Source organism: Cherax quadricarinatus, chromosome 19 (genome assembly GCF_038502225.1).
Source record: "Cherax quadricarinatus isolate ZL_2023a chromosome 19, ASM3850222v1, whole genome shotgun sequence".
NCBI classification, from domain to species: domain Eukaryota; kingdom Metazoa; phylum Arthropoda; class Malacostraca; order Decapoda; family Parastacidae; genus Cherax; species Cherax quadricarinatus.
The window spans coordinates 48,056,840-48,083,509 of record NC_091310.1 but is presented as its reverse complement, the minus strand read 5'-3'; the positions used below and the strand labels follow the sequence as shown (position 1 = coordinate 48,083,509).

General features: G+C 38.8%; 1 protein-coding gene across 3 annotated transcripts in view; it reads right to left on the bottom strand.

The window, feature by feature from the left end:
• The window catches only part of Upf2 (UPF2 regulator of nonsense mediated mRNA decay), an 83,258-nt gene that overhangs the window by 41,590 nt on the left and 14,998 nt on the right, over nt 1-26,670 (bottom strand). For all 3 annotated transcript variants that reach the window (XM_053776234.2, XM_070086808.1, XM_070086809.1), the window contains 7 exons: nt 26,155-26,297; nt 25,235-25,345; nt 21,125-21,299; nt 20,338-20,525; nt 16,926-17,212; nt 4,156-4,303; nt 435-616 (listed from right to left, as the gene is read on the bottom strand). In XM_053776234.2, the coding sequence (XP_053632209.2) occupies nt 435-616; nt 4,156-4,303; nt 16,926-17,212; nt 20,338-20,525; nt 21,125-21,299; nt 25,235-25,345; nt 26,155-26,297 (1,234 nt within the window). The remainder of the gene's footprint in view (nt 1-434; nt 617-4,155; nt 4,304-16,925; nt 17,213-20,337; nt 20,526-21,124; nt 21,300-25,234; nt 25,346-26,154; nt 26,298-26,670) is intronic.

Below are 26,670 nucleotides of genomic sequence, written 5' to 3'. Positions count from 1 at the left end.
CTTAACCTAACCTTGTCAAACCCTGTGTAAAAAAAAAAAAGAGAGAGAGAGAGAAAATAGTTATATAGCAGTTACCACTGCCATAGTCTTAGGATGACAGAAAGAGAAAAGATCAAGGTTTACACAAGTCATCACTGCTGCAATGCCAAAATGACAGGGATAGGCATCATGCTACTGATGTAGCAAGATGACAGAGACAGACTATGTTTACTAAAGGTATGAATAGCTATACATTCAGACCAAGAGTAATGAAGGGGAGACATGTGTATGAAAATATATCAATGTGAAAAAAAAATGCTGACATGTAATTTGATCATGGTGTTTAGGGAAAAATCTGCTTCAATTATCCAAGTGGAGCATTAGCAAAAGAAGAATATAAATAAAGCAAATTTAAACATAGGTAGAAATTATTTTATCTATGCACTGACTCTCACCTATAAAGAAAGCGACCACATGTCTCCAAAAGGTTGCATGCCATCTCAATATGGTGATGATTGAAATCCTGAAGTAGCATTCGCAAACATAAGAGAGCTTCGCTGCGAGGGAAGACCCGGAACTTGACAAGCTCACCAATGAATCGTACAACCTTGATTTTTGATTCTATGTTTATCTGATCCTGTGGAAGCAGAAACCATTCAAAATAAAAAAAAATCATATAATGTCATGAAAAGTACTGGTCTATGGAAGCTGTGTGCTTGCTTCATAACAAATAGCACAAGGGTTATGATACAAAATTATTTTAAGGAATTTTCAACCCTTTAACTGTTCTGGTTGCATATATACGTCTTACGAGCCACCGTGTTTGATGTATATATACTCAAAAATTCTAGCGGCTTCAAATCAAGGAGGAGAAAGTTGGTAGGCCCACATGTGAGAGAATGGGTCTGTGAGGTCAGTGTGCACCATATAAAAAAATCCTGCAGCATGCAGTGTATAAGGAGAAAAAAAACTACGACCGTTTTTTTGGATTAAAACGCCAACTTTGTGGTATATTTTCGTATAGTATTTATGGCTGTATTCTAATTTTCTTGGTCTCAATTGATAGAATGGAAAACATATTATAGAAATAAAAGTGATTTTGATTGCTTTTACTATGAAAAGAACCTTGAAATGGAGCTCAAAGTAGGGGAAACGTTCGATTTTTGCCGATGTTCAAAAGTAAAAAATGATGTCATTTTCCATTAAATGTCCAAGTAGCCATTCTAATATGCAGTCATGAATAGGTTGACATTATTTATACAATTATGACAATATTGCAGTAGTCTGCATAACAGTAAATATTCTATTTTTTGTCTGAATAAAAATTGAAAATAGAAACCAAGAGTAATGTCAGAGGAGCTGGAGACGTGACTGATGAACAAAGAAAATGTTATTTTAGAGCCAGGAATGTCTGCATTGCTCATTCTGGACCATATTTTAAAATTGGTATATTTTTTAATTTGCGTGAAATTGGCCAAATTGCAAATTTCTGACCACGTTATTGGGTAGTTGAAATCAGTAAATGGGCAGTTTCTTGTACTCAATCAATAGAACAAATGGAGTTCTAAAGAAATAGCTATGAGTTTGGTCAACTGAAACAATGGAATTAGCCAAAAATAGGGCTCAAAGTGGGCGAAATCGCCGATTCATAAATATAGCCAAGGTCGTTAACTTCGCGAGAGCATAATTCGGTAAGTTTTCCAACAAATTTCGTTCTTTTGGTGTCATTACCATTGGAAAAAGATTCTCTATCATTTCATAAGAAAAAATTATTTTTTCTTTTTTCAAAAATTTTTCTTCAGAGAAGGAGGAAGAGAGAGAGAAGAATGAGCCTTCTTCAGTGATTAAAGACATTTGTGCAAAGTGGAGTGATGTGCAAAGTTTTGTGGAGAATTATCACCCTAACAAAACTATTGCAAGCTGTGTCTGCAACATGTTCAATGACAATGCCTTGTCCCATTTTAGGCAAATCTTAAAGAGATGCCAGAAACAGATCTCTCTGTACAGATTTTTTGTGTGACAGCGGTACAGTGACTCTCAAGCTGGTCCTAGTGCCAGTAAAAGACAAAGAAGGGAAGTAACCCCAGACAGGGCTTTGATACCTGAAGTCCTTATGGAAGGGGATTCCCCTTCCACACAATAAATTTTTCTCCCTCTTCCCTCCTCATGTCTTCCACATGTCAACAAAAATCTTCAATAAAGGTATGTAAAAGTGATTTAAATGTTAATTTATCTATTAAAATTAGTCACTTATATATATTTCTCATTGTTTTTTGTATGTAAAACTATATTTATTCTCTATAAAATGTACTTTTTGTTAATACTTTTGGGTGTTTGGAATGGATTAATTCAATCAATCAATCAATTGGATTTACATCACTTCTTATCGGAAATACTGCTTTAGTTTTTGTCGAATTTGGTTTTCGTCCATCTCTCTGGAACCAATGAAAAACGAAAACCAAGGTTCCACTGTATTTTCTTAATAGTTCTTGTTCTTAATTTCCTCGTCTCCATGGGGAAGTGGAAAATAATTCTTCCTTCATAAGCCATGTGTGTTGTAGATGACTAAAATGCCAGGAGTAAGGGGCTAGTAACCTCTTCTGTATAAATTACTAATTTTTAAAAGAAAAACTTTTATTGTTCTTTTTAGGACACTGTGCCTCAATGGGATATGGCTGGTTTGTAGAAAAAAAATCTTTAAATATAAATATCTGATAATGAATTCAATTTATTTTAAACTATTTAAGGCAATTCACAGAGACTAGCTTAAATACCAACTGTGACTTCTTTGTGTGCATTAATAATGTATTCAGAAAGCCTCAGAATCAAGCCACATACCATATACAGCCTCTCCTCACTTAACGACAGAGTTCCGTTCTTAATACTGCATTGGTAAACGAATTCGTCACTCAACGAGGAGCATACTATAATGGTAGTGGGTTTATGTCAACCATCTTTGATATTGCTTTAATGTCACCCTTGCACCATTTATAACATTTTTTAGTATATTTTTAAATGTTTATACAGTAGTTTACTGTATATTGTAATAAACAGAACAGAGGAAATCAGCTGTAATATACAAGTACCATCCAACTTACGACCTGCTCAACATACGTCCACTCGTACTTACGACTGTACGTCTGGCAGTATATACAGTAGTAAAATATTTAGTAAAAAGTAACATATACGTAATATTATGTAGGTACTTTATAAAGCACAGGTTTGACATTATGCCCTACCCAGTATGTCGGCAATATTCTAATGTTCGACTTGCGTCCATTTTGACTCACGACCAAGTGGTTAGAACCACGTTCGGTCGTAAGTCGGATAGTACTTGTACATTATTTAGGTATGCATACTGGTCAGAGGGCCCATCATAAGTCCAAGTCATCAGTAAACGAGTACATCGCTAAGTGAGGAGAGGCTATATATATTAATAACACTGAGGTGAACCACAGAACTGATGAAGAAAAAAAGGTGGGTGATGCATTGAGGTATCTATGGAGATGAAGAACATTATCCATGGAGGCAAAAATGAAAATGTATTGGAGTATAATGGTATCAACACTCTTATATGGGTAAGAAACATGGGTTTTGAATGTTGCAGTGAGGAGGGGACTGGAGGTAATAGAGATGTTGTGTTTGAGGGCAATGTGTGGTATGAATATTATGCAGAGAATTCGTGGCTTGGTGATTAGGTGTGAAGTTACTGAAAGTATTATCCAGAGAGCTGAGGAGGGATTCTTGAGGTAATTTGGACATTCAGAAACGATGGAGTAAAATACGACGACTGGGAGGGTGTATAAATCTTTAGCGGAGGGATGGTGGGGTAAGGGTCATCCTAGGAAATGATGGGAGGGGTAAAGGAATAAGTAAGGGGATTTTCAACATCCAACAGGCATGTGTGAGTGTGCTAGATAAAGAGTGGAGGCAAGTGGTTTTTATGACTTGAGTTCTGGAGATGGAAGTACAGTGCCTGCACTCTGAAGGGCAAGTGGGGATATTGCAGTTTGGAGGGGCATTTGAGCTGTAGTATCGGCATGCCTCTGGAAAGACAGTGAAGGAGTGAGAGATGGCGAAAGTGATTCTTCTCTTTCAGATCACCCTACCTTGGTGAGGGACAGCTTTTTTGTTAAAAAAAAAAATACACTGCTGCTGCTATTCATTTTCACTAACCTTTTTTCGTACTTGATACTTGAAGTCTTGCTTCAACATGTTGACTAGATCAGTGGCCAGGTCGGGCATCAGTGGCTGTAGTGTAGCCACAAGACGGGAATAGAATGGAAGCAAATCCAACCGTGTTCTTGGTACCAGAAATAAGGCTCTGTAAAATCAACAAATATTAGACGAGTTTTTCTAAAGATAAACACAGTACTATATGTAAAAAAAGAACAGAAAAATACACTTCTTTACCGGTTTGATGAACAATAGAAAAAATAATACATAGTAATAACACTTGTTATCACTGTTATAATGGTGCTTATGGCCTGGTTGATTAACTCCAATTCAAATCATAAAAAGAAACCACATTTACCATCATCCATTCAATTTCTATCTTGCCAGAGTTGCACAAACATAACAATTCAACAGACCCTCCAAACCACAACAACCCTACCCCTCCTTAAGTGTGCAGGCACTCTACTTCCCACATCCAGGACTCAAGTTCAGCTAACCAGTTTTCCTCTATCCCTTCACATATTTACCTTTCTCACACTACAAATTATATATACATGTAGTAATAAAAAGAGAAACATTTATGATTTGTTAGATAACATACAATGTATGAGTTTTCTTGCGTGAATTTCAGCAATGCAACACCACCTAGCCTACAGTATTACAGTGAGCTTAAACAATGCTTATAAAAAATAGGGTGCCAAGAGGGCTGAAAATAAGCAGATTATATGAGACCAACAAAAGACTAGGAAAATAATTATATTAAATGACATATGAGGCACTGTGTGGTAGTCAAGAAGAAGCACCAACATTACCAAAATCAGGGTTAGTGAACAAATCGATTCCTTAATGTTTCATCAGTTTGTATGGATATGTATATGTTGTTTTATGCATCTGTAAGTTAGGCTCAGTGTCCCATAACAAGGTATGGTAACATAAGCTTCATAGCTCTAATCTCCCCCATACCTGTGTTTATCTCCATTGTTGAAAATTGGTGCTTATCCTTTTCTGTCGTACAATGCCTCATAAGTGTGGGGAAGCCTTAACAATGAACCTCAGAGAAGCACCATAGACTTAGGATTCCAAACTGAATGTTCATGAGTGAATAGCATGCTAACACAAATATAAAAATTACAACAGTATAAAATAGAGCATACCCCAGACTGTCCCCAAGAGACAGGTCTTGTGTACACAAGTAACATCAACAGGGAAATCCTGTTAATAAAAGAGTACCAAGAAAAAAAAAATCTTACTGAAAACTACATAGGTTATCAACATTCTAACTTCAGACTAGCACTGTTGTGCACCTCTCGTCCTACTCTTCCTAGCAAGTCAAAGTCATAAATACAATCTTCAAGGGAATTTACAGCAGTTCAACCTTTTCTCATTGAAGGTGCAAACAGACCAGGCAGTTAGCACTGCTGCCAGCATTGGTTGTAAGCTTCAAACAAAACCATAAAAAATGCAAAAGTGCCATGCTTTCATACACAACAGACAGATATTATTAAAATTATAAGTGAGAGTACTGGGTCCCTTTGTCAGGCAAATAACATTACAGGTTCTTTAGGCCTGATTGGAGCCTTTTCAAGGCACAAGAAATTGTTGATATAACCTCTCTCCAATAAAGACTCTCCTTGTCATAAAAAGTACACATTAAAAATCCCTAACTCTTTCCCAAGTGAAGTAAGGAGTTGGGATGTGGTTCAATATCACTCATTAGTAGTAAGTAATAATGACTGTTTAGTCTCTCATTCAAAGAGTCATAAAAAAAACTGGCAAAGTCACAAAAGTAAAAAGGTCTTTGAATGTGCCAAACTATAACACACTAGAAGCACATCAATATCCTTCCACTACAGTTTCTTACCCAACAAAGAGTTAATTAATTATTTAAAAAAAACTAACTGAATCATAACAGTGATTAGCTTAGCTTTTCACAAGATTAAAGATGGCCAATGATAACCTCAAAGGGTGTAGTGTTATTACTACTGCTTAACCCTTTGAGGGTCGACAGGCCCTCTCCGAGACTCGTTCTCAGGGTCGGCCGAATTTAAAAAAAAAAAAAATTCTTATGAAAAGATAGAGATTTTTTCCCCAATCATAATGACACCAAAAGTACGAAATTTGATGGAAAACTTACGGAATTATGCTCTTGCGAAGTTAGCGATCTCGGCAATGTTTACGCATTGGCGATTTTGCCCACTTTGATCCCCATTTTCGGCCAATTCCACTGTAGTAGTCGACAAAAAACATGAATATTTCGCTAGAACTCCATTTTTTCTATCGAATGAGTGCAAGAAACCACCCATTTACCAATTTCAACTATCCAGTACAGTGGTCAGAATTTAGCAATTTTGCCAATTTCACACAAATTTCAAAAGATGCCAATTTCCGAAAAGGGTCCAGAATAAACAAGAAAGACATTCCTGGCACTAAAATGACATTTCCTCTGTTCATCAGTCACGTCTCAAGGCCCCTCTTACATTCTTTTGCTTTCCACGTTGAATTTTTATTCTCACAAAAAACAGAAGATTTACTGTTATGCAGACTACTGCATTAGTGTAAAAAATGGCATAAATAATATTGGTGCATTTGCAAAAGAATATTAGACTCACCAGTTGACGTGTATTGGACGCTTGGCATGATTTGTTTACTTTTGAACTTTGGTAAAAATCGAACATTTCTGCTACTTTGAGCTCAATTTCAAGGTACTTTTCATTGTAAAACCAGTCAAAATCATCTCAATTTCTGTAATATGTCTTCCATTCTATAAAATGAGACCAAGAAAACTAGAATACAACAATAAATACCATACAAAAATACAGTGCAAAGTCGCTGCTTTACTCCAAAAAAACGGTCAAAGTTTTTTTTTTCTCATTATGCACTGTGTGCTGCAGGATTTTATACTGTGCACACTGACCACATAGACCCATTCTTTCATATGTAGGCCTACCAGCTTTCTCCCACTAGATTTGAGGGCGCTAGAATTTAGGTGTACTAGTACGTCAAAAACCCTGGGTCGTAAGCCGTACTAGTACGGCCGAAACCCTCAAAGGGTTACAGCAGTACTACATCCAGCATGCCTACAATTGGAAATTCACAGAGTCATGTGCTTATATATGAGATTGTAAGGCATGTGAGTTCACTATTCTGCACTAAGTACTGTACTAGGAATCACCAGAGGGGAGACAAGACAGTTCTTGGCTTCTTACCTATGACTGATTTCAAAATATCACCTACCCTAATGGTCCATTCTAAGACAACACTTCATTGTTTACTGCCTACTCAACCAGGCTATTGCTATTAATATCCTGCATGCCTAAACACCCATCACATCCTGGCTGATCTGGCACTTATTATTATTTCTTACACTCCTTTAAACAGGGAAATATTTACATGAGACCTAGTTCCCTGGCCATTGGAAAACATGAGACAATCACTCCTTAACACTATCTTAATTTCTTTGAGACAAACGAGTGTTGTTATAAACAAATTAGTAGAAGTAAAATAATTATCAAGAAACCATCATGTATTAATAAGAACTATATGGTAGTAGGTTGATAGACAGCAACCACCCAGAGAGTTGCTACCGTCCTGCCAAGTGAGTGTAAAATGAGAGCCTGTAATTGTTTTACATGATAGTAGGATTGCTGGTGTTTTTTGTCCGTCTCATAAATATGCAAGATTACAGGTACGTCTTGCTACTTCTACTTACACTTAGGTCACACTACACATACATGTACAAGCATATATATACACACCTCTCTGGGTTTTCTTCTATTTTCTTTCTAGTTCTTGCTCTTGCTTATTTCCTCTTATCTCCATGGGGAAGTGAAACAGAATTTTTCCTCCGTAAGCCATGTGTGTTGTAAGAGGTGACTAAAATGCCGGGAGCAAAGGGCTAGTAACCCCTTCTCCCGTATAAATTATTAAATTTAAAAGAGAAACTTTCGTTTTTCTTTTGGGGCCACCCTGCCTTGGTGGAATATGGCCGGTGTGTTGAAAGAAAGAAGAAGAAACATGCAAGATTTCAGGCATGTCTTGCTACTTCTACTTACACTTAGGTCACACTACACATACATGTACAAACATATATACACACCCATCTGGGTTTTCTTCTATTTTCTTTCTTGCTCTTGTTTATTTCCTCTTACCTCCATGGGGAAGTGGAACAGAATTCTTCCTCCGTAAGCCATGCGTGTTGTAAGAGGCGACTAAAATGCCGGGAGCAAGGGGCTAGTAACCTCTTCTCCTGTATATATTACTAAATGTAAAAATAGAAACTTTCGTTTTTCCTTTTGGGCCACCCTGCCTCGGTGGGATACGGACGGTGTGTTGAAAGAAAGAAAGAACTTAGATAGTCTTAAGTTAATTTTAAGCCTGCCCGTAATGCTCTGCATACAAGGGGCTTTCAACATGCACACTCAACTACTATAATACCTTGTACAACTATGTATCATTTTTTTTTTTCAACAAACCGGCCGTATCCCACCATGGCAGGGTGGCCCAAAAAGAAAAACGAAAGTTTTTTTCTTTTTAAATTTAGTAATTTGTACAGGAGAAGGGGTTACAAGCCCCTTGCTCCCGACATTTTAGTCGCCTCTTACAACACGCATGGCTTACGGAGGAAGAATTCTGTTCCACTTCCTCATGGAGATAAGAGGAAATAAACAAGAACAAGAACTTGAAAGAAAATAGAAGAAAACCCAGAGGGGTATGTATATATATGCTTGTACTTGTATGGTGGGCTAGTGCAAAGATGAGTAGTGGGAGGGTTGAAGAGGGTTGGAATAGTTTTAAAAATGCAGTATTAGAATGTGGAGCAGAAGTTTGTGGTTATAGGAGGGTGGGGGCAGGTGGAAAGAGGAGTGATTGGTGGAATGACTAAGTAAAGGGTGTGATAAAAGAGAAAAAGTTAGCTTATGAGAGGTTTTTACAAAGCAGAAGTGTTATAAGAAGAGCAGAGTATATGGAGAGTAAAAGAAAGGTGAAGAGAGTGGTGAGAGAGTGCAAAAGGAGAGCAGATGATAGAGTGGGAGAGGCACTGTCAAGAAATTTTAATGAAAAAAGAAAAAATTTTGGAGTGAGTTAAACAAGTTAAGAAAGCCTAGGGAAAGTATGGATTTGTCCGTTAAAAACAGAGTAGGGGAGTTAGTAGATGGGGAGAGGGAGGTATTAGGTAGATGGCAAGAATATTTTGAGGAACTTTTAAATGTTGAGGAAGAAAGGGAGACAGTAATTTCATGCACTGGTCAGGGAGGTATACCATCTTTTAGGAGTGAAGAAGAGCAGAATGTAAGTGTGGGGGAGGTACGCGAGGCATTACATAGAATGAAAGGGGGTAAAGCAGCTGGAACTGATGGGATCATGACAGAAATGTTAAAAGCAGGGGGGGATATAGTGTTGGAGTGGTTGGTACTTTTGTTTAATAAATGTATGAAAGAGGGGAAGGTACCTAGGGATTGGCGGAGAGCATGTATAGTCCCTTTATATAAAGGGAAAGGGGACAAAAGAGATTGTAAAAATTATAGAGGAATAAGTTTATTGAGTATACCACGAAAAGTGTACGGTAGGGTTATAATTGAAAGAATTAGAGGCAAGACAGAATGTAGGATTGCGGATGAGCAAGGAGGTTTCAGAGTGGGTAGGGGATGTGTAGATCAAGTGTTTACATTGAAGCATATATTTTTTTTTTTTTTTTTTTTTTTCAACAAGTCGGCCGTCTCCCACCGAGGCAGGGTGACCCAAAAAAGAAAGAAAATCCCCAAAAAGAAAATACTTTCATCATCATTCAACACTTTCACCACACTCGCACATTATCACTGTTTTTGCAGAGGTGCTCAGAATACAACAGTCTAGAAGCATAAACATATAAAGATACACAACATATCCCTCCAAACTGCCAATATCCCAAACCCCTCCTTTAAAGTGCAGGCATTGTACTTCCCATTTCCAGGACTCAAGTCCGACTATATGAAAATAACCGGTTTCCCTGAATCCCTTCACTAAATATTACCCTGCTCACACTCCAACAGATCGTCAGGTCCCAAGTACCATTCGTCTCCATTCACTCCTATCTAACACGCTCACGCACGCTTGCTGGAAGTCCAAGCCCCTTACCCACAAAACCTCCTTTACCCCCTCTCTCCAACCCTTTCGAGGACGACCCCTACCCCGCCTTCCTTCCCCTATAGATTTATATGCTTTCCATGTCATTCTACTGTGATCCATTCTCTCTAAATGACCAAACCACCTCAACAACCCCTCTTCTGCCCTCTGACTAATACTTTTATTAACTCCACACCTTCTCCTAATTTCCACACTCCGAATTTTCTGCATAATATTTACACCACACATTGCCCTTAAACAGGACATCTCCGCTGCCTCCAACCGTCTCCTCGCTGCTGCATTTACCACCCAAGCTTCACACCCATATAAGAGTGTTGGTACTACTATACTTTCATACATTCCCTTCTTTGCCTCCATAGATAACGTTTTTTGACTCCACATATACCTCAACGCACCACTCACCTTTTTTCCCTCATCAATTCTATGATTAACCTCATCCTTCATAAATCCATCCGCCGACACGTCAACTCCCAAGTATCTGAAAACATTCACTTCTTCCATACTCCTCCTCCCCAATTTGATATCCAATTTTTCTTTATCTAAATCATTTGACACCCTCATCACCTTACTCTTTTCTATGTTCACTTTCAACTTTCTACCTTTACACACATTCCCAAACTCATCCACTAACCTTTGCAATTTTTCTTTAGAATCTCCCATAAGCACAGTATCATCAGCAAAAAGTAACTGTGTCAATTCCCATTTTGAATTTGATTCCCCATAATTTAATCCCACCCCTCTCCCAAACACCCTAGCATTTACTTCCTTTACAACCCCATCTATAAATATATTAAACAACCATGGTGACATTACACATCCCTGTCTAAGACCTACTTTTACCGGGAAGTAGTCTCCCTCTCTTCTACACACCCTAACCTGAGCCTCACTATCCTCATAAAAACTCTTTACAGCATTTAATAACTTACCACCTATTCCATATACTTGCAACATCTGCCACATTGCTCCTCTATCCACTCTATCATATGCCTTTTCTAAATCCATAAATGCAATAAAAACTTCCCTATCTTTATCTAAATACTGTTCACATATATGCTTCAATGTAAACACCTGATCTACACATCCCCTACCCACTCTAAAACCTCCTTGCTCATCCGCAATCCTACATTCTGTCTTACCTCTAATTCTTTCAATTATAACCCTACCGTACACTTTTCCTGGTATACTCAGTAAGCTTATTCCTCTATAATTTTTACAGTCTCTTTTGTCCCCTTTCCCTTTATATAAAGGGACTATACATGCTCTCTGCCAATCCCTAGGTACCTTCCCCTCTTTCATATATTTATTAAACAAAAGTACCAACCACTCCAACACTATATCCCCCCCTGCTTTTAACATTTCTGTCATGATCCCATCAGTTCCAGCTGCTTTACCCTCTTTCATTTTACGTAATGCCTCACGTACCTCCCCCACACTTACATTCTGCTCTTCTTCACTCCTAAAAGATGGTATACCTCCCTGACCAGTGCATGAAATTACTGCCTCTGTTTCTTCCTTAACATTTAAAAGTTCCTCAAAATATTCTCGCCATCTACCCAATACCTCCATCTCCCCATCTACTAACTCCCCTACTCTGTTTTTAACTGACAAATCCATATTTTCCCTAGGCTTTCTTAAGCATATATGTGAACAGTATTTAGATAAAGGTAGGGAAGTTTTTATTGCATTTATGGATTTAGAAAAGGCATATGATAGAGTGGATAGGGGAGCAATGTGGCAGATGTTGCAAGTATATGGAATAGGTGGTAAGTTACTAAATGCTGTAAAGAGTTTTTATGAGGATAGTGAGGCTCAGGTTAGGGTGTGTAGAAGAGAGGGAGACTACTTCCCGGTAAAAGTAGGTCTTAGACAGGGATGTGTAATGTCACCATGGTTGTTTAATATATTTATAGATGGGGTTGTAAAAGAAGTAAATGCTAGTGTGTTCGGGAGAGGGCTGGGATTAAATTATGGGGAATCAAATTCAAACTGGGAATTAACACAGTTACTTTTTGCTGATGATACTGTGCTTATGGGAGATTCTAAAGAAAAATTGCAAAGGTCAGTGGATGAGTTTGGGAATGTGTGTAAAGGTAGAAAGTTGAAAGTGAACATAGAAAAGAGTAAGGTGATGAGGGTGTCAAATGATTTAGATAAAGAAAAATTGGATATCAAATTGGGGAGGAGGAGTATGGAAGAAGTGAATGTTTTCAGATACTTGGGAGTTGACGTGTCGGCGGATGGATGAGGTTAATCATAGAATTGATGAGGGAAAAAAGGTGAGTGGTGCATTGAGGTATATGTGGAGTCAAAAAGCATTATCTATGGAGGCAAAGAAGGGAATGTATGAAAGTATAATAGTACCAACACTCTTATATGGGTGTGAAGCTTGGGTGGTAAATGTAGCAGCAGCAGCGAGGAGACGGTTGGAGGCAGTGGAGATGTTCTGTCTAAGGGCAATGTGTGGTGTAAATATTATGCAGAAAATTCAAAGTGTGGAAATTAGGAAAAGGTGTGGAGTTAATAAAAGTATTAGTCAGAGGGCAGAAGAGGGGTTGTTGAGGTGGTTTGGTCATTTAGAGAGAATGGATCAAAGTAGAATGACATGGAAAGCATATAAATCTATAGGGGAAGGAAAGAGGGGTAGGGGTCGTCCTCGAAAGGGTTGGAAAGAGGGGGTAAAGGAGGTTTTGTGGGTGAGGGGCTTGGACTTCCAGCAAGCGTGCATGAGCGTGTTAGATAGGAGTGAATGGAGACGAATGATACTTGGGACCTGACGATCTGTTGGAGTGTGAGCAGGGTAATATTTAGTGAAGGGATTCAGGGAAACCGGTTATTTTCATATAGTCGGACTTGAGTCCTGGAAATGGGAAGTGCAATGCCTGCACTTTAAAGGAGGGGTTTGGGATATTGGCAGTTTGGAGGGATATGTTGTGTATCTCTATACGTATATGCTTCTAAGCTGTTATATTCTGAGCACCTCTGCAAAAGCAGTGATAATGTGTGAGTGTGGTGAAAGTGTTGAATGATGATGAAAGTATTTTTCTTTTTGGGGATTTTCTTTCTTTTTTTGGGTCACCCTGCCTCGGTGGGAGACGACCGACTTGTTGAAAAAAAAAAAAAAAAAAAAAAAAAAATTCAGGGAAACCGGTTATTTTCATATAGTCGGACTTGAGTCCTGGAAATGGGAAGTACAATGCCTGCACTTTAAAGGAGGGGTTTGGGATATTGGCAGTTTGGAGGGATATATTGTGTATCTTTATACGTATATGCTTCTAAACTGTTGTATTCTGAGCACCTCTGCAAAAACAGTGATTATGTGTGAGTGTGGTGAAAGTGTTGAATGATGATGAAAGCATTTTCTTTTTGGGGATTTTTTTTCTTTTTTGGGTCACCCTGCCTTGGTGGGAGACGGCTGACTTGTTGAAAAAAAAAAAAAAAAAAAACATGTATGTGTAGTGTGACCTAAGTGTAAGAAGTAGTAGCAAGACGTACCTGAAATACTGCATGTTTATGATACAGAAAAAAGACACCAGCAATCCTACCATCATGTAAAACAAATACAAGTTTTCATTTTACACTCACTTAGCAGGATGGTAGTACCTCCCTGGGTGGTTGCTGTCTACCAACCTACTACTTACAACTATGTATCTTTCTTTCTTTCAACACACTGGCCATATCCCACCGAGGCGGGGTGGCCCAAAAGGAAAAACGAAAGTTTCTCCTTTTACATTTAGTAATATATACAGGAGAAGGGGTTACTAGCCCCTTGCTCCCGGCATTTTAGTCGCCTCTTACAACACGCATGGCTTACAGAGGAAGACTTCTGTTCCACTTCCCCATAGAGGTAACAGGAAATAAACAAGAACAAGAACTAGAAAGAAAATAGAAGAAAACCCAGAGGGGTGTGTGTGTGTACATATATGCTTGTACATGTATGTTACATGAGATGTTATCAACAAATTTTGTTGAAAATAAGAAAAAGTTTTGGAGTGAGATTAACAAGTTAAGAAAGCCTAGAGAACAAATGGATTTGTCAGTTAAAAATAGGAGAGGAGAGTTATTAAATGGAGAGTTAGAGGTATTGGGAAGATGGAGGGAATATTTTGAGGAATTGTTAAATGTTGATGAAGATAGGGAAGCTGTGATTTCGTGTATAGGACAAGGAGGAATAACATCTTGTAGGAGTGAGGAAGAGCCAGTTGTGAGTGTGGGGGAAGTTCGTGAGGCAGTAGGTAAAATGAAAGGGGGTAAGGCAGCCGGGATTGATGGGATAAAGATAGAAATGTTAAAAGCAGGTGGGGATATAGTTTTGGAGTGGTTGGTGCAATTATTTAATAAATGTATGGAAGAGGGTAAGGTACCTAGGGATTGGCAGAGAGCATGCATGGTTCCTTTGTATAAAGGCAAAGGGGATAAAAGAGAGTGCAAAAATTATAGGGGGATAAGTCTGCTGAGTATACCTGGTAAAGTGTATGGTAGAGTTATTATTGAAAGAATTAAGAGTAAGACTGAGAATAGGATAGCAGATGAACAAGGAGGCTTTAGGAAAGGTAGGGGGTGTGTGGACCAGGTGTTTACAGTGAAACATATAAGTGAACAGTATTTAGATAAGGCTAAAGAGGTCTTTGTGGCATTTATGGATTTGGAAAAGGCATATGACAGGGTGGATAGGGGGGCAATGTGGCAGATGTTGCAAGTGTATGGTGTAGGAGGTAGGTTACTGAAAGCAGTGAAGAGTTTTTACGAGGATAGTGAGGCTCAAGTTAGAGTATGTAGGAAAGAGGGAAATTATTTCCCAGTAAAAGTAGGCCTTAGACAAGGATGTGTGATGTCACCGTGGTTGTTTAATATATTTATAGATGGGGTTGTAAGAGAAGTAAATGCGAGGGTCTTGGCAAGAGGCGTGGAGTTAAAAGATAAAGAATCACACACAAAGTGGGAGTTGTCACAGCTGCTCTTTGCTGATGACACTGTGCTCTTGGGAGATTCTGAAGAGAAGTTGCAGAGATTGGTGGATGAATTTGGTAGGGTGTGCAAAAGAAGAAAATTAAAGGTGAATACAGGAAAGAGTAAGGTTATGAGGATAACAAAAAGATTAGGTGATGAAAGATTGAATATCAGATTGGAGGGAGAGAGTATGGAGGAGGTGAATGTATTCAGATATTTGGGAGTGGACGTGTCAGCGGATGGGTCTATGAAAGATGAGGTGAATCATAGAATTGATGAGGGGAAAAGAGTGGGTGGTGCACTTAGGAGTCTGTGGAGACAAAGAACTTTGTCCTTGGAGGCAAAGAGGGGAATGTATGAGAGTATAGTTTTACCAATGCTCTTATATGGGTGTGAAGCATGGGTGATGAATGTTGCAGCGAGGAGAAGGCTGGAGGCAGTGGAGATGTCATGTCTGAGGGCAATGTGTGGTGTGAATATAATGCAGAGAATTTGTAGTTTGGAAGTTAGGAGGAGGTGCAGGATTACCAAAACTGTTGTCCAGAGGGCTGAGGAAGGGTTGTTGAGGTGGTTCGGACATGTAGAGAGAATGGAGCGAAACAGAATGACTTCAAGAGTGTATCAGTCTGTAGTGGAAGGAAGGCGGGGTAGGGGTCGGCCTAGGAAAGGTTGGAGAGAGGGGGTAAAGGAGGTTTTGTGTGTGAGGGGCTTGGACTTCCAGCAGGCATGCGTGAGCGTGTTTGATAGGAGTGAATGGAGACAAATGGTTTTTAATACTTGACGTGCTGTTGGAGTGTGAGCAAGGTAACATTTATGAAGGGATTCAGGGAAACCGGCAGGCCGGACTTGAGTCCTGGAGATGGGAAGTGCAGTGCCTGCACTCTGAAGGAGGGGTGTTAATGTTGCAGTTTAAAAACTGTAGTGCAAAGCACCCTTCTGGCAAGACAGTGATGGAGTGAATGATGGTGAAAGTTTTTCTTTTTCGGGCCACCCTGCCTTGGTGGGAATCGGCCAGTGTGATAATAAAAAAAAAAAAAATGTATGTGTAGTGTGACCTAAGTGTAAGTAGAAGTAGCAAGACTTACCTGAAATCTTGCATATGTATGAGACAGAAAAAAAAGACACCAGCAATCCTACCATTGTGTAAAACAATTACAGGCTTCCGTTTTACACTCACTTGGCAGGACGGTAGTACCTTCCTGGGCGGTTGCTGTCTACCAACCTACTCCCTACAACTATGTATCATGTCCTTATAAAATATTATTATTATTATTACACCTACCATCCGACTTACGCCCTGCTCGACTTACGACCACTCGACTAACGACCGTGTTTTTTATGCCAAATTTCTGGGAAATAAACAACTATTTGTGTTGTACACAGTGTTTATCCTAAACCTTACAGTAGAAAATACAGTACTAACAACATAAAAAGTAAAGTAAAACATGAAATACCAAAATAAAGCAATAAAATAAAGTCATTACAAAAATGTTTTGTTGATATTCAGTAGTAAAGTTCGACTTACGACCATTTCGACTTACGATCGGTTTCTCGGAACCGAACTCAGTCGTAAGTCGGATGGTAGGTGTATTATTATTATTATTATTATTATTATAATTTCAGTGCTAATAGCATCACAGGAAACACACTAGTACTACCAATACCCCAAACTCAAAAAACATAAGCTTGTTGATGATTACCTGACTAACTTCTTCCTGCTTGGCTTAGTGTTAAATCTAAGACAAAAATCCATGGCTGCATTGTCGATCAAATCTCGGTTGATACAATTGGGAAGAGCACTGAGGAAGGCATCTAACAAAACCTTATTAGAGGATGGTCCTGTGCTGGTCAAACTATCATCTTGTTCCTCTTCTGGTGGTAACTCTGGTGGTAACACTTCCTCAACATCTTCTTCAGTTGTTTCCATAACTTCCAGTTCTTCCTCCTCCAGTGTTTCATCAACTTCTTCTGCTGGAGCTTCCTCTGCCTATAAAATGAGAAAATAAATTACCTCTGTTGTTTCAGTAGAAAATTATAAAAAAAGTTTAGTGTCTGCTCAGATTTTAACAAACAGATTTGGGACCAAGAGGGCAAAGCCTTTGATAAAGATTTTTCTCAACAAGTATGGTTTATCCTAGGTAGTAGGTTGGTAAACAGCAACCGCCCAGGGAGGTACTACCGTCCTGCCAAGTGAGTGTACAACGAAAACCTGTAATTGTTTTACATGATGGTAGGATTGCTGGTGTCTTTTGTCTGTTTCATAAACATGCAAGATTTCAGGTATGTCTTGCTACTTCTACTTGCACTTAGGTCACACTACACATACATGTACAAGCATATATATACACACCCCTCTGGGTATTCTTCTATTTTCTTTCTAGTTCTTGTTCTTGTTTATTTCCTCTTATCTCCATGGGGAAGTGGAACAGAATTCTTCCTCCGTAAGCCATGCGTGTTGTAAGAGGCAACTAAAATGCCAGGAGCAAGAGGCTAGTAATCCCTTGTCCCGTATAAATTATTAAATTTAAAAGAGAAAATTTCGTTTTTCTTTTTGGGCCACCCTGCCTTGGTGGGATACGGCCAGTGTGTTGAAAGAAAGAAAGAAGTATGGTTTATCCAAATATCTGGCAGCAAAAAAATTATAAATGAGCTAATAGTGTTAATGCTTTCATTTGCATTTTTTTTACCTCAACAGCCATCTCCCACCAAGGCAGGGGAGGATCCAAAGAAGAAAACACATTCACCATTATTCCTTCACTCACTGACTTGTTAGAAGTGTGCTCATATCACAATTCAGATTACCCTCCAACTGCAACATCCTCACTGCTCCTTCAGAGTACAGGTAATGCCATTCCAATCTCCAGGATTCAAGTATAGCTAACTAGTTTTCCTGGATCCCTTCATAAAAGCTACCTTGCTCACACTCCAACACCACCTTCATTAAAAATCACTTGTATCCATTCACTCCTATCTAACATGCTGACTCAAGCCTGCTGGATGCTCAAGCCCCTACAACTAAAAGCCTCCTTCACACTCTCCCTCCAACCATTCCAAAGATGACCCCTATCCCTCCTACCTTCCACCCTAAATTTATATACCCTCTGTGTCATCTCATACCTCTCCATCTTCTCTGTATGTCCAAACTACATCAACATCACCACCTCAGCCAACTGATGTACAATATATCAATGTATATCAATGATGATCCCCCATAGAATTTCAATTTCTATACTCTGAAATCTCTGCATGATATTCGCACCACTGATTTCTTTAAAAGATGACCTCTTCATTGCCTCTATAGTCGTCTGCTTGCTGCAGTGATCAAAACCCATGCCTCACACCCACATAAAAGCACTGGTACCACTATACTCTGGTACATTTCCTTTTCTGCCCCATAAATAAACCACTTTCTTGCCACTGATGCCACAACACATCACCCATCTTCTGTCCCCATCATGTATTGTATGGTTAATTTTGTCCTTCACAGACCCATCTACTTGTTCCATACTTCCTCTGTTGGAACTTATTCGGTCCGAGAAGTCCCAACGGGGAAAAACACACCATTCAAGGGCCCTTAAACCCACCCAAAACAAAAACACACTCTCCCGGATTGGCGTAGGTGGATGGAAGGCACTACTTAATTTATAGATTTACCCTTCAGGGAAGAAGTAGGTAGTTTATACTGTTAGTACACTAATATCAGGATTATTGAGGCAACTGTAGATAATAATAATGTAGACCTAAGACCTTAACATAGGTAGTAATAGGCCAATAATGTAGGCAAACACTAGGTTACGTTAGCTAGGGAGAACTGGCAGCCCAAGTTTGAACGACGAGGTGCGGGTCTCGAAGACGCCAGATCTCTCTTCTTAGACTAGACACCATCTGGACAACACGTGCCGTGATCAGCAGACGGCGCACCCCACGTGTCTTCACATATGAGACCTCGGGAAATCTGGTGGAGGCACCTCGATGTACCGTAGATGACCTCCTCCGTCAGGCCCATACAGTAAGACAAGACCTCCACTTTTTCTTAGGATTTCTGGCCAGTGTCTGGGGAAAATTGCGAGTGAGTTGAGCTGTGGCCTTTGTGCAGCCGGCAGTTCATAACCAGTACGTGATTTTGTCTCTTGTCTACCTAGAAGCTAGTGTCCGTTTCTGCATAGTTATACTAGGGGATACACACCCTCTTGGATACAGGAATTTCTGAGGTGCAGGCAGGTCACTAATATCGATTGAATATTGCAGGAATTAAAGCTCCCGGTTGCACGTGGTTTCTGAGGGGAAGTCCAAAGGGGCTAAGCTTAGGGAGGTTGAAGATCAGGATATATGCTGCAACACCAAGTAAGTTAGTCCTTTAAACATGCATGCAGGCGAGGTTTCTTGCAACATCAGTCATTTATGAAAATCTGTCCTATAAGCCACTTGTGAGGCTGAGGTACCGACCTCAGAGCTCGGTGTCAACAGAGCTTGCCAGGGTAGGCGACTCACTTGGAGGCAGTCCAGACAAATTTTCACATCCTCCCTCCAATCTGATATTCAATCTATCATTGCCCATTCCCTTTTTGTTACACTCATCACCATAAAATATGAAATATTTTTCCATTTCACACTAATTAAAAATAATTAAATTTAATGAATAAAAAAAAGAAAACTAAGACAAACTTTAAAAATAAGACAAACTTTAAATGTAGCTGAAGTCTTTTGAAGAGGTTACTTAATTACACCCTTGCTAATTCACTAACAATCAAATTATTACTGTGTATCAAGAAGATCAGAAAATATAAGTGGAGATAAAATGTAGGATAAAACATACTGGCCATCTCCCACCAAGGCAGGGTGACCCAAAAAAAAAAAAAAACTATAAAGCTTTTCTTCTTTTTACTTTTAGTAATTTATACAGGAGAAAGGGGTTACTAGCTCCCTGCTCCCAGCATTTTAGTTGCCTTTTTACAATATGCATGGCTTATGGACAAACAATTCTAATACAGTATCTGTCAATGTATGTAATAATTTTCTCTACACACTGCAAATACATTTAAATTCACTGATATATTAGACAAATTATATACCAGTTACTAACCAAAAAGTCATAAAAAAAATTGCACTTACAGGTACAGCTGTAGGCTTCTCAGAATCACTGTACAATATAGATGGAATGAGAGCTTTGAGTTCAGGGAAGTTTTCATAAAATGCTCTAGTGTCGTCATCCTCCCACAGCACAGCTGTCCCTCCTTCAGGAATCTCTCCACCTTCACCTATTCCCATATCACATAAGCCTAGATCATCTCCTTGAGATTCTGTAAAAAACATTGCATACATAAGTAAAACACATAAGTAAAACACTATTTCCAACCTAAGTTATCAGAATGCAATAATTAAATCAGCTCCATCACAGCAACACCCATATACAGTATGGGAATGCTATTCATCTTTTAAATTTACTTTATCACTATTCCTAGTTGCTACTTATTATCATCTGTCTGCATCAATACAATCTGACTGTATTAATTTGTCAAGGATAACTCATCCCTTTGAAGTGGAACAGAATTCTTCCTCCGTAAGCCATGCGTGTTGTAAGAGGCGACTAAAATGCTGGGAGCATGGGGCTAGTAACCTCTTCTCCTGTATATATTACTAAATTTGAAAGGAGAAACTTTCGTTTTTCCTTTTGGGCCACCCCGCCTCGGTGGGATACGGCCGGTGTGTTGAAAGAAGGAAGAAAGAACTCATCCCTTTCTAGGTTGTCAAGCTGGAGTCGAGTATTGTATAAAAACAATGTTGTTAGAAAACCTGTGGTAGTGAACTGTAGTCAGTTCCAACTCTGTTTGACATGCTGAGCTTTACTGCACATCCTTACTGGCTTCATAGAAAAAATGTAAGAAAGAAAGCTACTCACTGTCTTCTGGAAGCTCAGGCATGTCTTCATCTAGCAGCTCAGCCATCTGTTGAGCATTGGTTAGAAGTTTGCTTAGTCCAGCAGAAAGATTCTCAGCCAAATTGACTCGTTCCTGGCTCAGCTCTCCTCGAGTCTGCAACAGCCGACGATTTTGCTGTTCGACATGCTGTAATTCCTGCAAGACAAGATACATGTAAACTACTGATTTTCTGGCAACTGATGGTCTGGTACCTCTTTTAGTCCGGAAAAAATTACGAGGGCACCTGAAATTTCGGTGACTGCCAGACTAGTTTACCAGACAGCCACACATACCATGAGTGTGTAACATTCACTCGCCTATATTGTTTAACCCTTTCAGGGTCCGTCCCGTAGATCTACGGCTTTACGTTCAGGGTCCAAACCGTAGATCTACGCCATGAGCTCAGCTCACTCTGATAAACTGTGAGTGGTACATTTGGGCCTAGATATGAGAGAATACATCTATGTGGTATGTGTGCACCACATAAAACAGATCCTGCAGCACACTGTGTATAATGAGAGAAAAAAACTTAAATCATGATTTTTCGATTAAAACAGCAACTTTGCAGTGTTTTTTCGTATGTTTTTTATAGTTGTATTTGCGATTTCTTGGTCTCATTTGATAGAACGGAAGACATATTACAGAAATAGAGATGATTTTGATTGGTTTTAGCACTGGAAATGGCTTGAAACTGAGCTCAAAGTAGCGGAAATGTTAAATTTTTGCCGATATTCAAGAGTAAACAAACGACCTCACACGTCTAATACACGTCAGCTGGTGGGTCTAATATACATTCACAAATATGGTGATGATATTTATACAATTATTACAGTATTGCATAACAGTAAATCTTCTATTTTTTGGTGTGAATAAAAATTCATTATGTGAATAAAAAATCGAAATGGAATTTATTTGTAAAGCCTCAAAACATAACTAATGAACAGAGGAAACGTTAGTTTAGTGCCAGGAATGCCTACATTGTTTATTCTGGACCCTATTTTGAAATTGGAATATTTTGAACTTTGTGTTAACCCTTTGACTGTCGCGGCCGTATATATACGTTTGTGAGGTACCGTGTTTGACGTATATATACTCATAAATTCTAGCGGCTTCAAATCAGGCAGGAGAAAGCTAGTAGGCCCACATGTGAGAGAATGGGTCTGTGTGGTCAGTGTGCACCACATAAAAAAAATCCTGGAGCACGCAGTGCATAATGAGAAAAAAAAAACTCCGACCGTTTTTTTTAATTAAAATGCCGACTTTGTGGTCTATTTTCGTATAGTATTTGTGGTTGTATTCTCGTTTTCATGGTCTCATTTGATAGAATGGAAACTATATTATAGAAATGGAGGTGATTTTGATTAATTTTACTATAAAAAGAACGTGGAAATGGAGCACAAAGTACAGGAAATGTTTGATTTTTGCCGATGTTCAAAAGTAAACAAATGATGTCATTGTCCAATAAATGTCCAAATAGCCATTCTAATACGCAGTCATGAATGGGTTGATGTAATTTTTACAATTATTACAGTATTGCAGTAGTCTGCATAACAGTAAATCTTCTATTTTTTGTTTGAATAAAATTTCAAAATAAAAAGCAAGAGTAATATCACAGGGACCTGGAGACATGACTGATGAACAAAGAAAATCTTATTTTAGAGCCAGGAATGTCTGCATTGTTCATTCTGGACCTTATTTTGAAATTGTCGTATTTTTTAATTTTCGTGAAATTGGCCAAATTGCAAATTTCTGACCATGTTATTGGGTAGTTGAAATCGGTAAATGGGCAGTTTCTTGTGCTCAATCGATAGAAAAAATAGAGTTCTGAAGAAATAGTTATGAGTTTGGTTGACTGGAATAACGGAATTAGCCGAAAATAGGGCTCAAAGTGGGCGAAATTGCCGATTTTTAAATATCGCCGAAGTCGCTAACTTCGCGAGAGCGTAATTCCGTCAGTTTTCCATCAAATTTCGTTTTTTTGGTGTCTTTACAATCGGGAAAAGATTCTCTATCATTTCATAAGAAAAAATAATTTTTTTTTTTTTCGAATATTTTGCGACACCAGGAGCAACTTCAGGATTGGGCCCTTCGACAGTCAAAGGGTTAAATTGGCCAAATTAACAATTTCCGATCACTTTATTTTGTAGTTGAAACAGTTGACTTGGCGATTTCTTGTGCTCAATCGATAGAATAGAAGTAATACTAGTGAAGTAGCTAAGAATTTGGTTGATTGGAATAATGTAATTGACCTAAAATGGGAGTCAAAGTCGGCAAAATCGCCGATTCGTAAATGTCGCTGACACATCAAAATTCACGAGAGCATAATTTCGTCAATTTTCCACCAAATTTCGTACTTTTTGTTTTATTACCTTCACAAAAAGATTCTCTACGATTTCATAAGAAAAAATAACAAATTTTTTTTTTTTAAATTCTTGGACACTGGTGCGTGACTCCAGATTTGGGCCTTGGACCCTGAAAGGGTTAAAATGCAGTTGTTGGTGGTGACCCCTTGATTATGAGTGATTCTTAATTTATTATGCTTACATTTATGGCTTCTAAGAAAGATGCAGGTGTCAGCAGTGTAGCTGACCTGAAAGACTTATTATTGACAAGTCAACTGAATTGTCATGTAAATTAATCAAAGAGCTAATACAACATACCTTCATGATTGAAAAATTATACAGGGCAAGATTAAAGCACATGAAACAACTTTGCCTGGATATGTCTAAAAAGATTAGCTCTGCTTTTCCAGTAAAATTCTAAATTTTCCACTTTGGAAGTGGTAGTACTGCAACATTGTTTATAAATACAGTAATTAACCCCTAGGTAGTAGGTTGGTAGACAGCAACCGCCCAGGGAGGTACTACTGTCCTGCCAAGTGAGTGTAAAACGAAAGCCTGTAATTGTTTTACATGATGGCAGGATGGCTGGTGTCTTTTTTGTCTCATAAACATGCAAGATTTCAGGTATGTCTTGCTACTTCTACTTACACTTAGGTCACATTATACATGCATGTACAAGCACATATATTCATACACACCCCTCTGGGTTTTCGTCTATTTTCTTACTAGTTCTTGTTCTTATTTCCTTTTATCTCCATGGGGAAGTGGAACAGAATTCTTCCTCTGTAAGCCATGCATGCCGTAAAAGGCAACTAAAATGCCGGGAGCAAGGGGCTAGTAACCCCTTCTCATGTATACATTACTAAAGGTATTAAGAGAAACTTTTGTTTTTTTTTAGGCCACCCTGCCTCGGTGAGATACAGCTGGTTTGTTGAAAGATTATTATTATTATTATTAATCATTACTTTATAATTAATTTTACTGCATTAATCTGAGTAAGACCTAGCTAACATTGATTACTAAGTTTTTTGTTTTTTAACAAGCTGGTTGTCTCTCCCACCAAGGCAGGGTGTCCCGAAAAAGAAACTTTCACCGTCATTCACACTATCACTGTCATGTCAGAGGTGCACAGATACAACAGTTTAGATGTCACTCTAAACAGCAAATATCCCAGACCCCTCCTTTAGAGTGCAGGTACTGTACTTCCCACCTCCTTGAGTAACTACTGAAGATATAAATCTATGTGGATGATGATGTCAAAGCACATATGCAGAGGGAGAGACAGAAGGGTCAAACAATAAGCACAAGAAAAAAAGGAGATAGTTATAATCTCTGTACCAATACAGTGGTACCTCAAGTTACGAACTTAATTCGTTCCAGAAGGCTGTTCAAGTGCCGCTACTGAACAAATTTGTTCCCATAGGGAATAATGTAAATTAGATTAGTCCGTTCCAGAGCCCCAAAAATACACTTACAAAAGCACTTACAAAAATGCACTTACATAACTGTTCGAGATGGGAGCTGTTCGAAACTCGAGGTACCACTGTATTTAAAACCAAATACACAACATGAGAGAAAGGTTCATATCTAGCCTTAATTTAAAATAGAGGAGCAGATATGAAGTAAGATATGCATGCTTGTCTAAAAGTATTTATTAAAGACTCTGAGAAAGATACCTGTTCTATTATAAAATAGGTACTGTAAATGAAAGTGGGTACAAATATAAAACTTGATTCAAATATATTTTACCTTATGATCACAAAACAGGTGTTTAGTGAGGGAAAGAAAGTAGTCCTTAATTAGCTGTCTCACATTCTTCTGTCTCTCACGAGGAAGGAACTCGCTTTTGGGAACAGCCATCTGTATGTGAAGATAATATTTCTAATTTGAGATAGCAGGAAATAATTTTTTTTTTTTTTTCAACAAGTCGGCCGTCTCCCACCGAGGCAGGGTGACCCAAAAAAGAAAGAAAATCCCCAAAAAGAAAATGCTTTCATCATCATTCAACACTTTCACCACACTCACACATTATCACTTTTTGCAGAGGTGCTCAGAACACAACAGTTTAGAAGCATATACGTATAAAGATACACAACATATCCCTCCAAACTGCCAATATCCCAAACCCCCTCCTTTAAAGTGCAGGCATTGTACTTCCCATTTCCAGGACTCAAGTCCGACTATATGAAAATAACCGGTTTCCCTGAATCCCTTCACTAAATATTACCCTGCTCACACTCCAACAGATCGTCAGGTCCCACGTACCATTCGTCGCCATTCACTCCTATCTAACACGCTCACGCACGCTTGCTGGAAGTCCAAGCCCCTCGCCCACAAAACCTCAATTAGCCCCTCTCTCCAACCCTTTTGAGGACGACCCCTACCTCGTGAAATCCTAATCTGTACCTGAGAGAAGGTAAGACAGCAAAATTACTATAAGGCTTGAGCTTCTTGAAAGAATAATATTTAAAATCCCCATTTTAGCCCAAAAAATCTAAATGTAAACCTGAAAAGGAAGTTCAAATTGATGGCCTCTGACTAACTCTGTAATTACATGGGAATAACTGTGGCCTATATTCCAACTACAGATACATTCTTACTCTTAATAGTCACTGAATGCTATACAACACTATGATTTACCAATATACAATGCTATTAAAAGTACTAACCTGAAACTGATCTGCGAGGAGCCTGATTTTCCGAGGCACCAACCCCATGTAGTCTTCTCCACAGTGGCGACAGAAAGTGAGCAACACTGAAATGTTTTGATGCTCCTCTTTGTCTGATGTAACCAATGTTGTTAATACATTTCCTGGAGAAATTTACAAATGCAATGTAATAAGATATGGTAATAAATAAATTAAAACAATAACTAACAGATTTACTCAGTGATATACCTTTGATGAGTGCCAAGAGTCTTTTCATTCCTGGAGCCCGGCTATGAGCCAGGCTTGTCTAGTGCTTGCCTGGTCAACCAGGGTGTTGCTGCTGGTGGCCTGCTGCCCCCACATATATCACAGCCTGGTTGGTCTAGCACCTGGTAAAGATACTTGTTCAGTTTTCTCTTGAAGACTTCTACACTTGTCCCAGCAGTGTTTCTGATATCTTCTGGTAAGATGTTAAATAATCTGGGGCCACAGGTGTTGATAAGTGTTCCCTCATTGTGCTCAAGGCACCCCCCCACT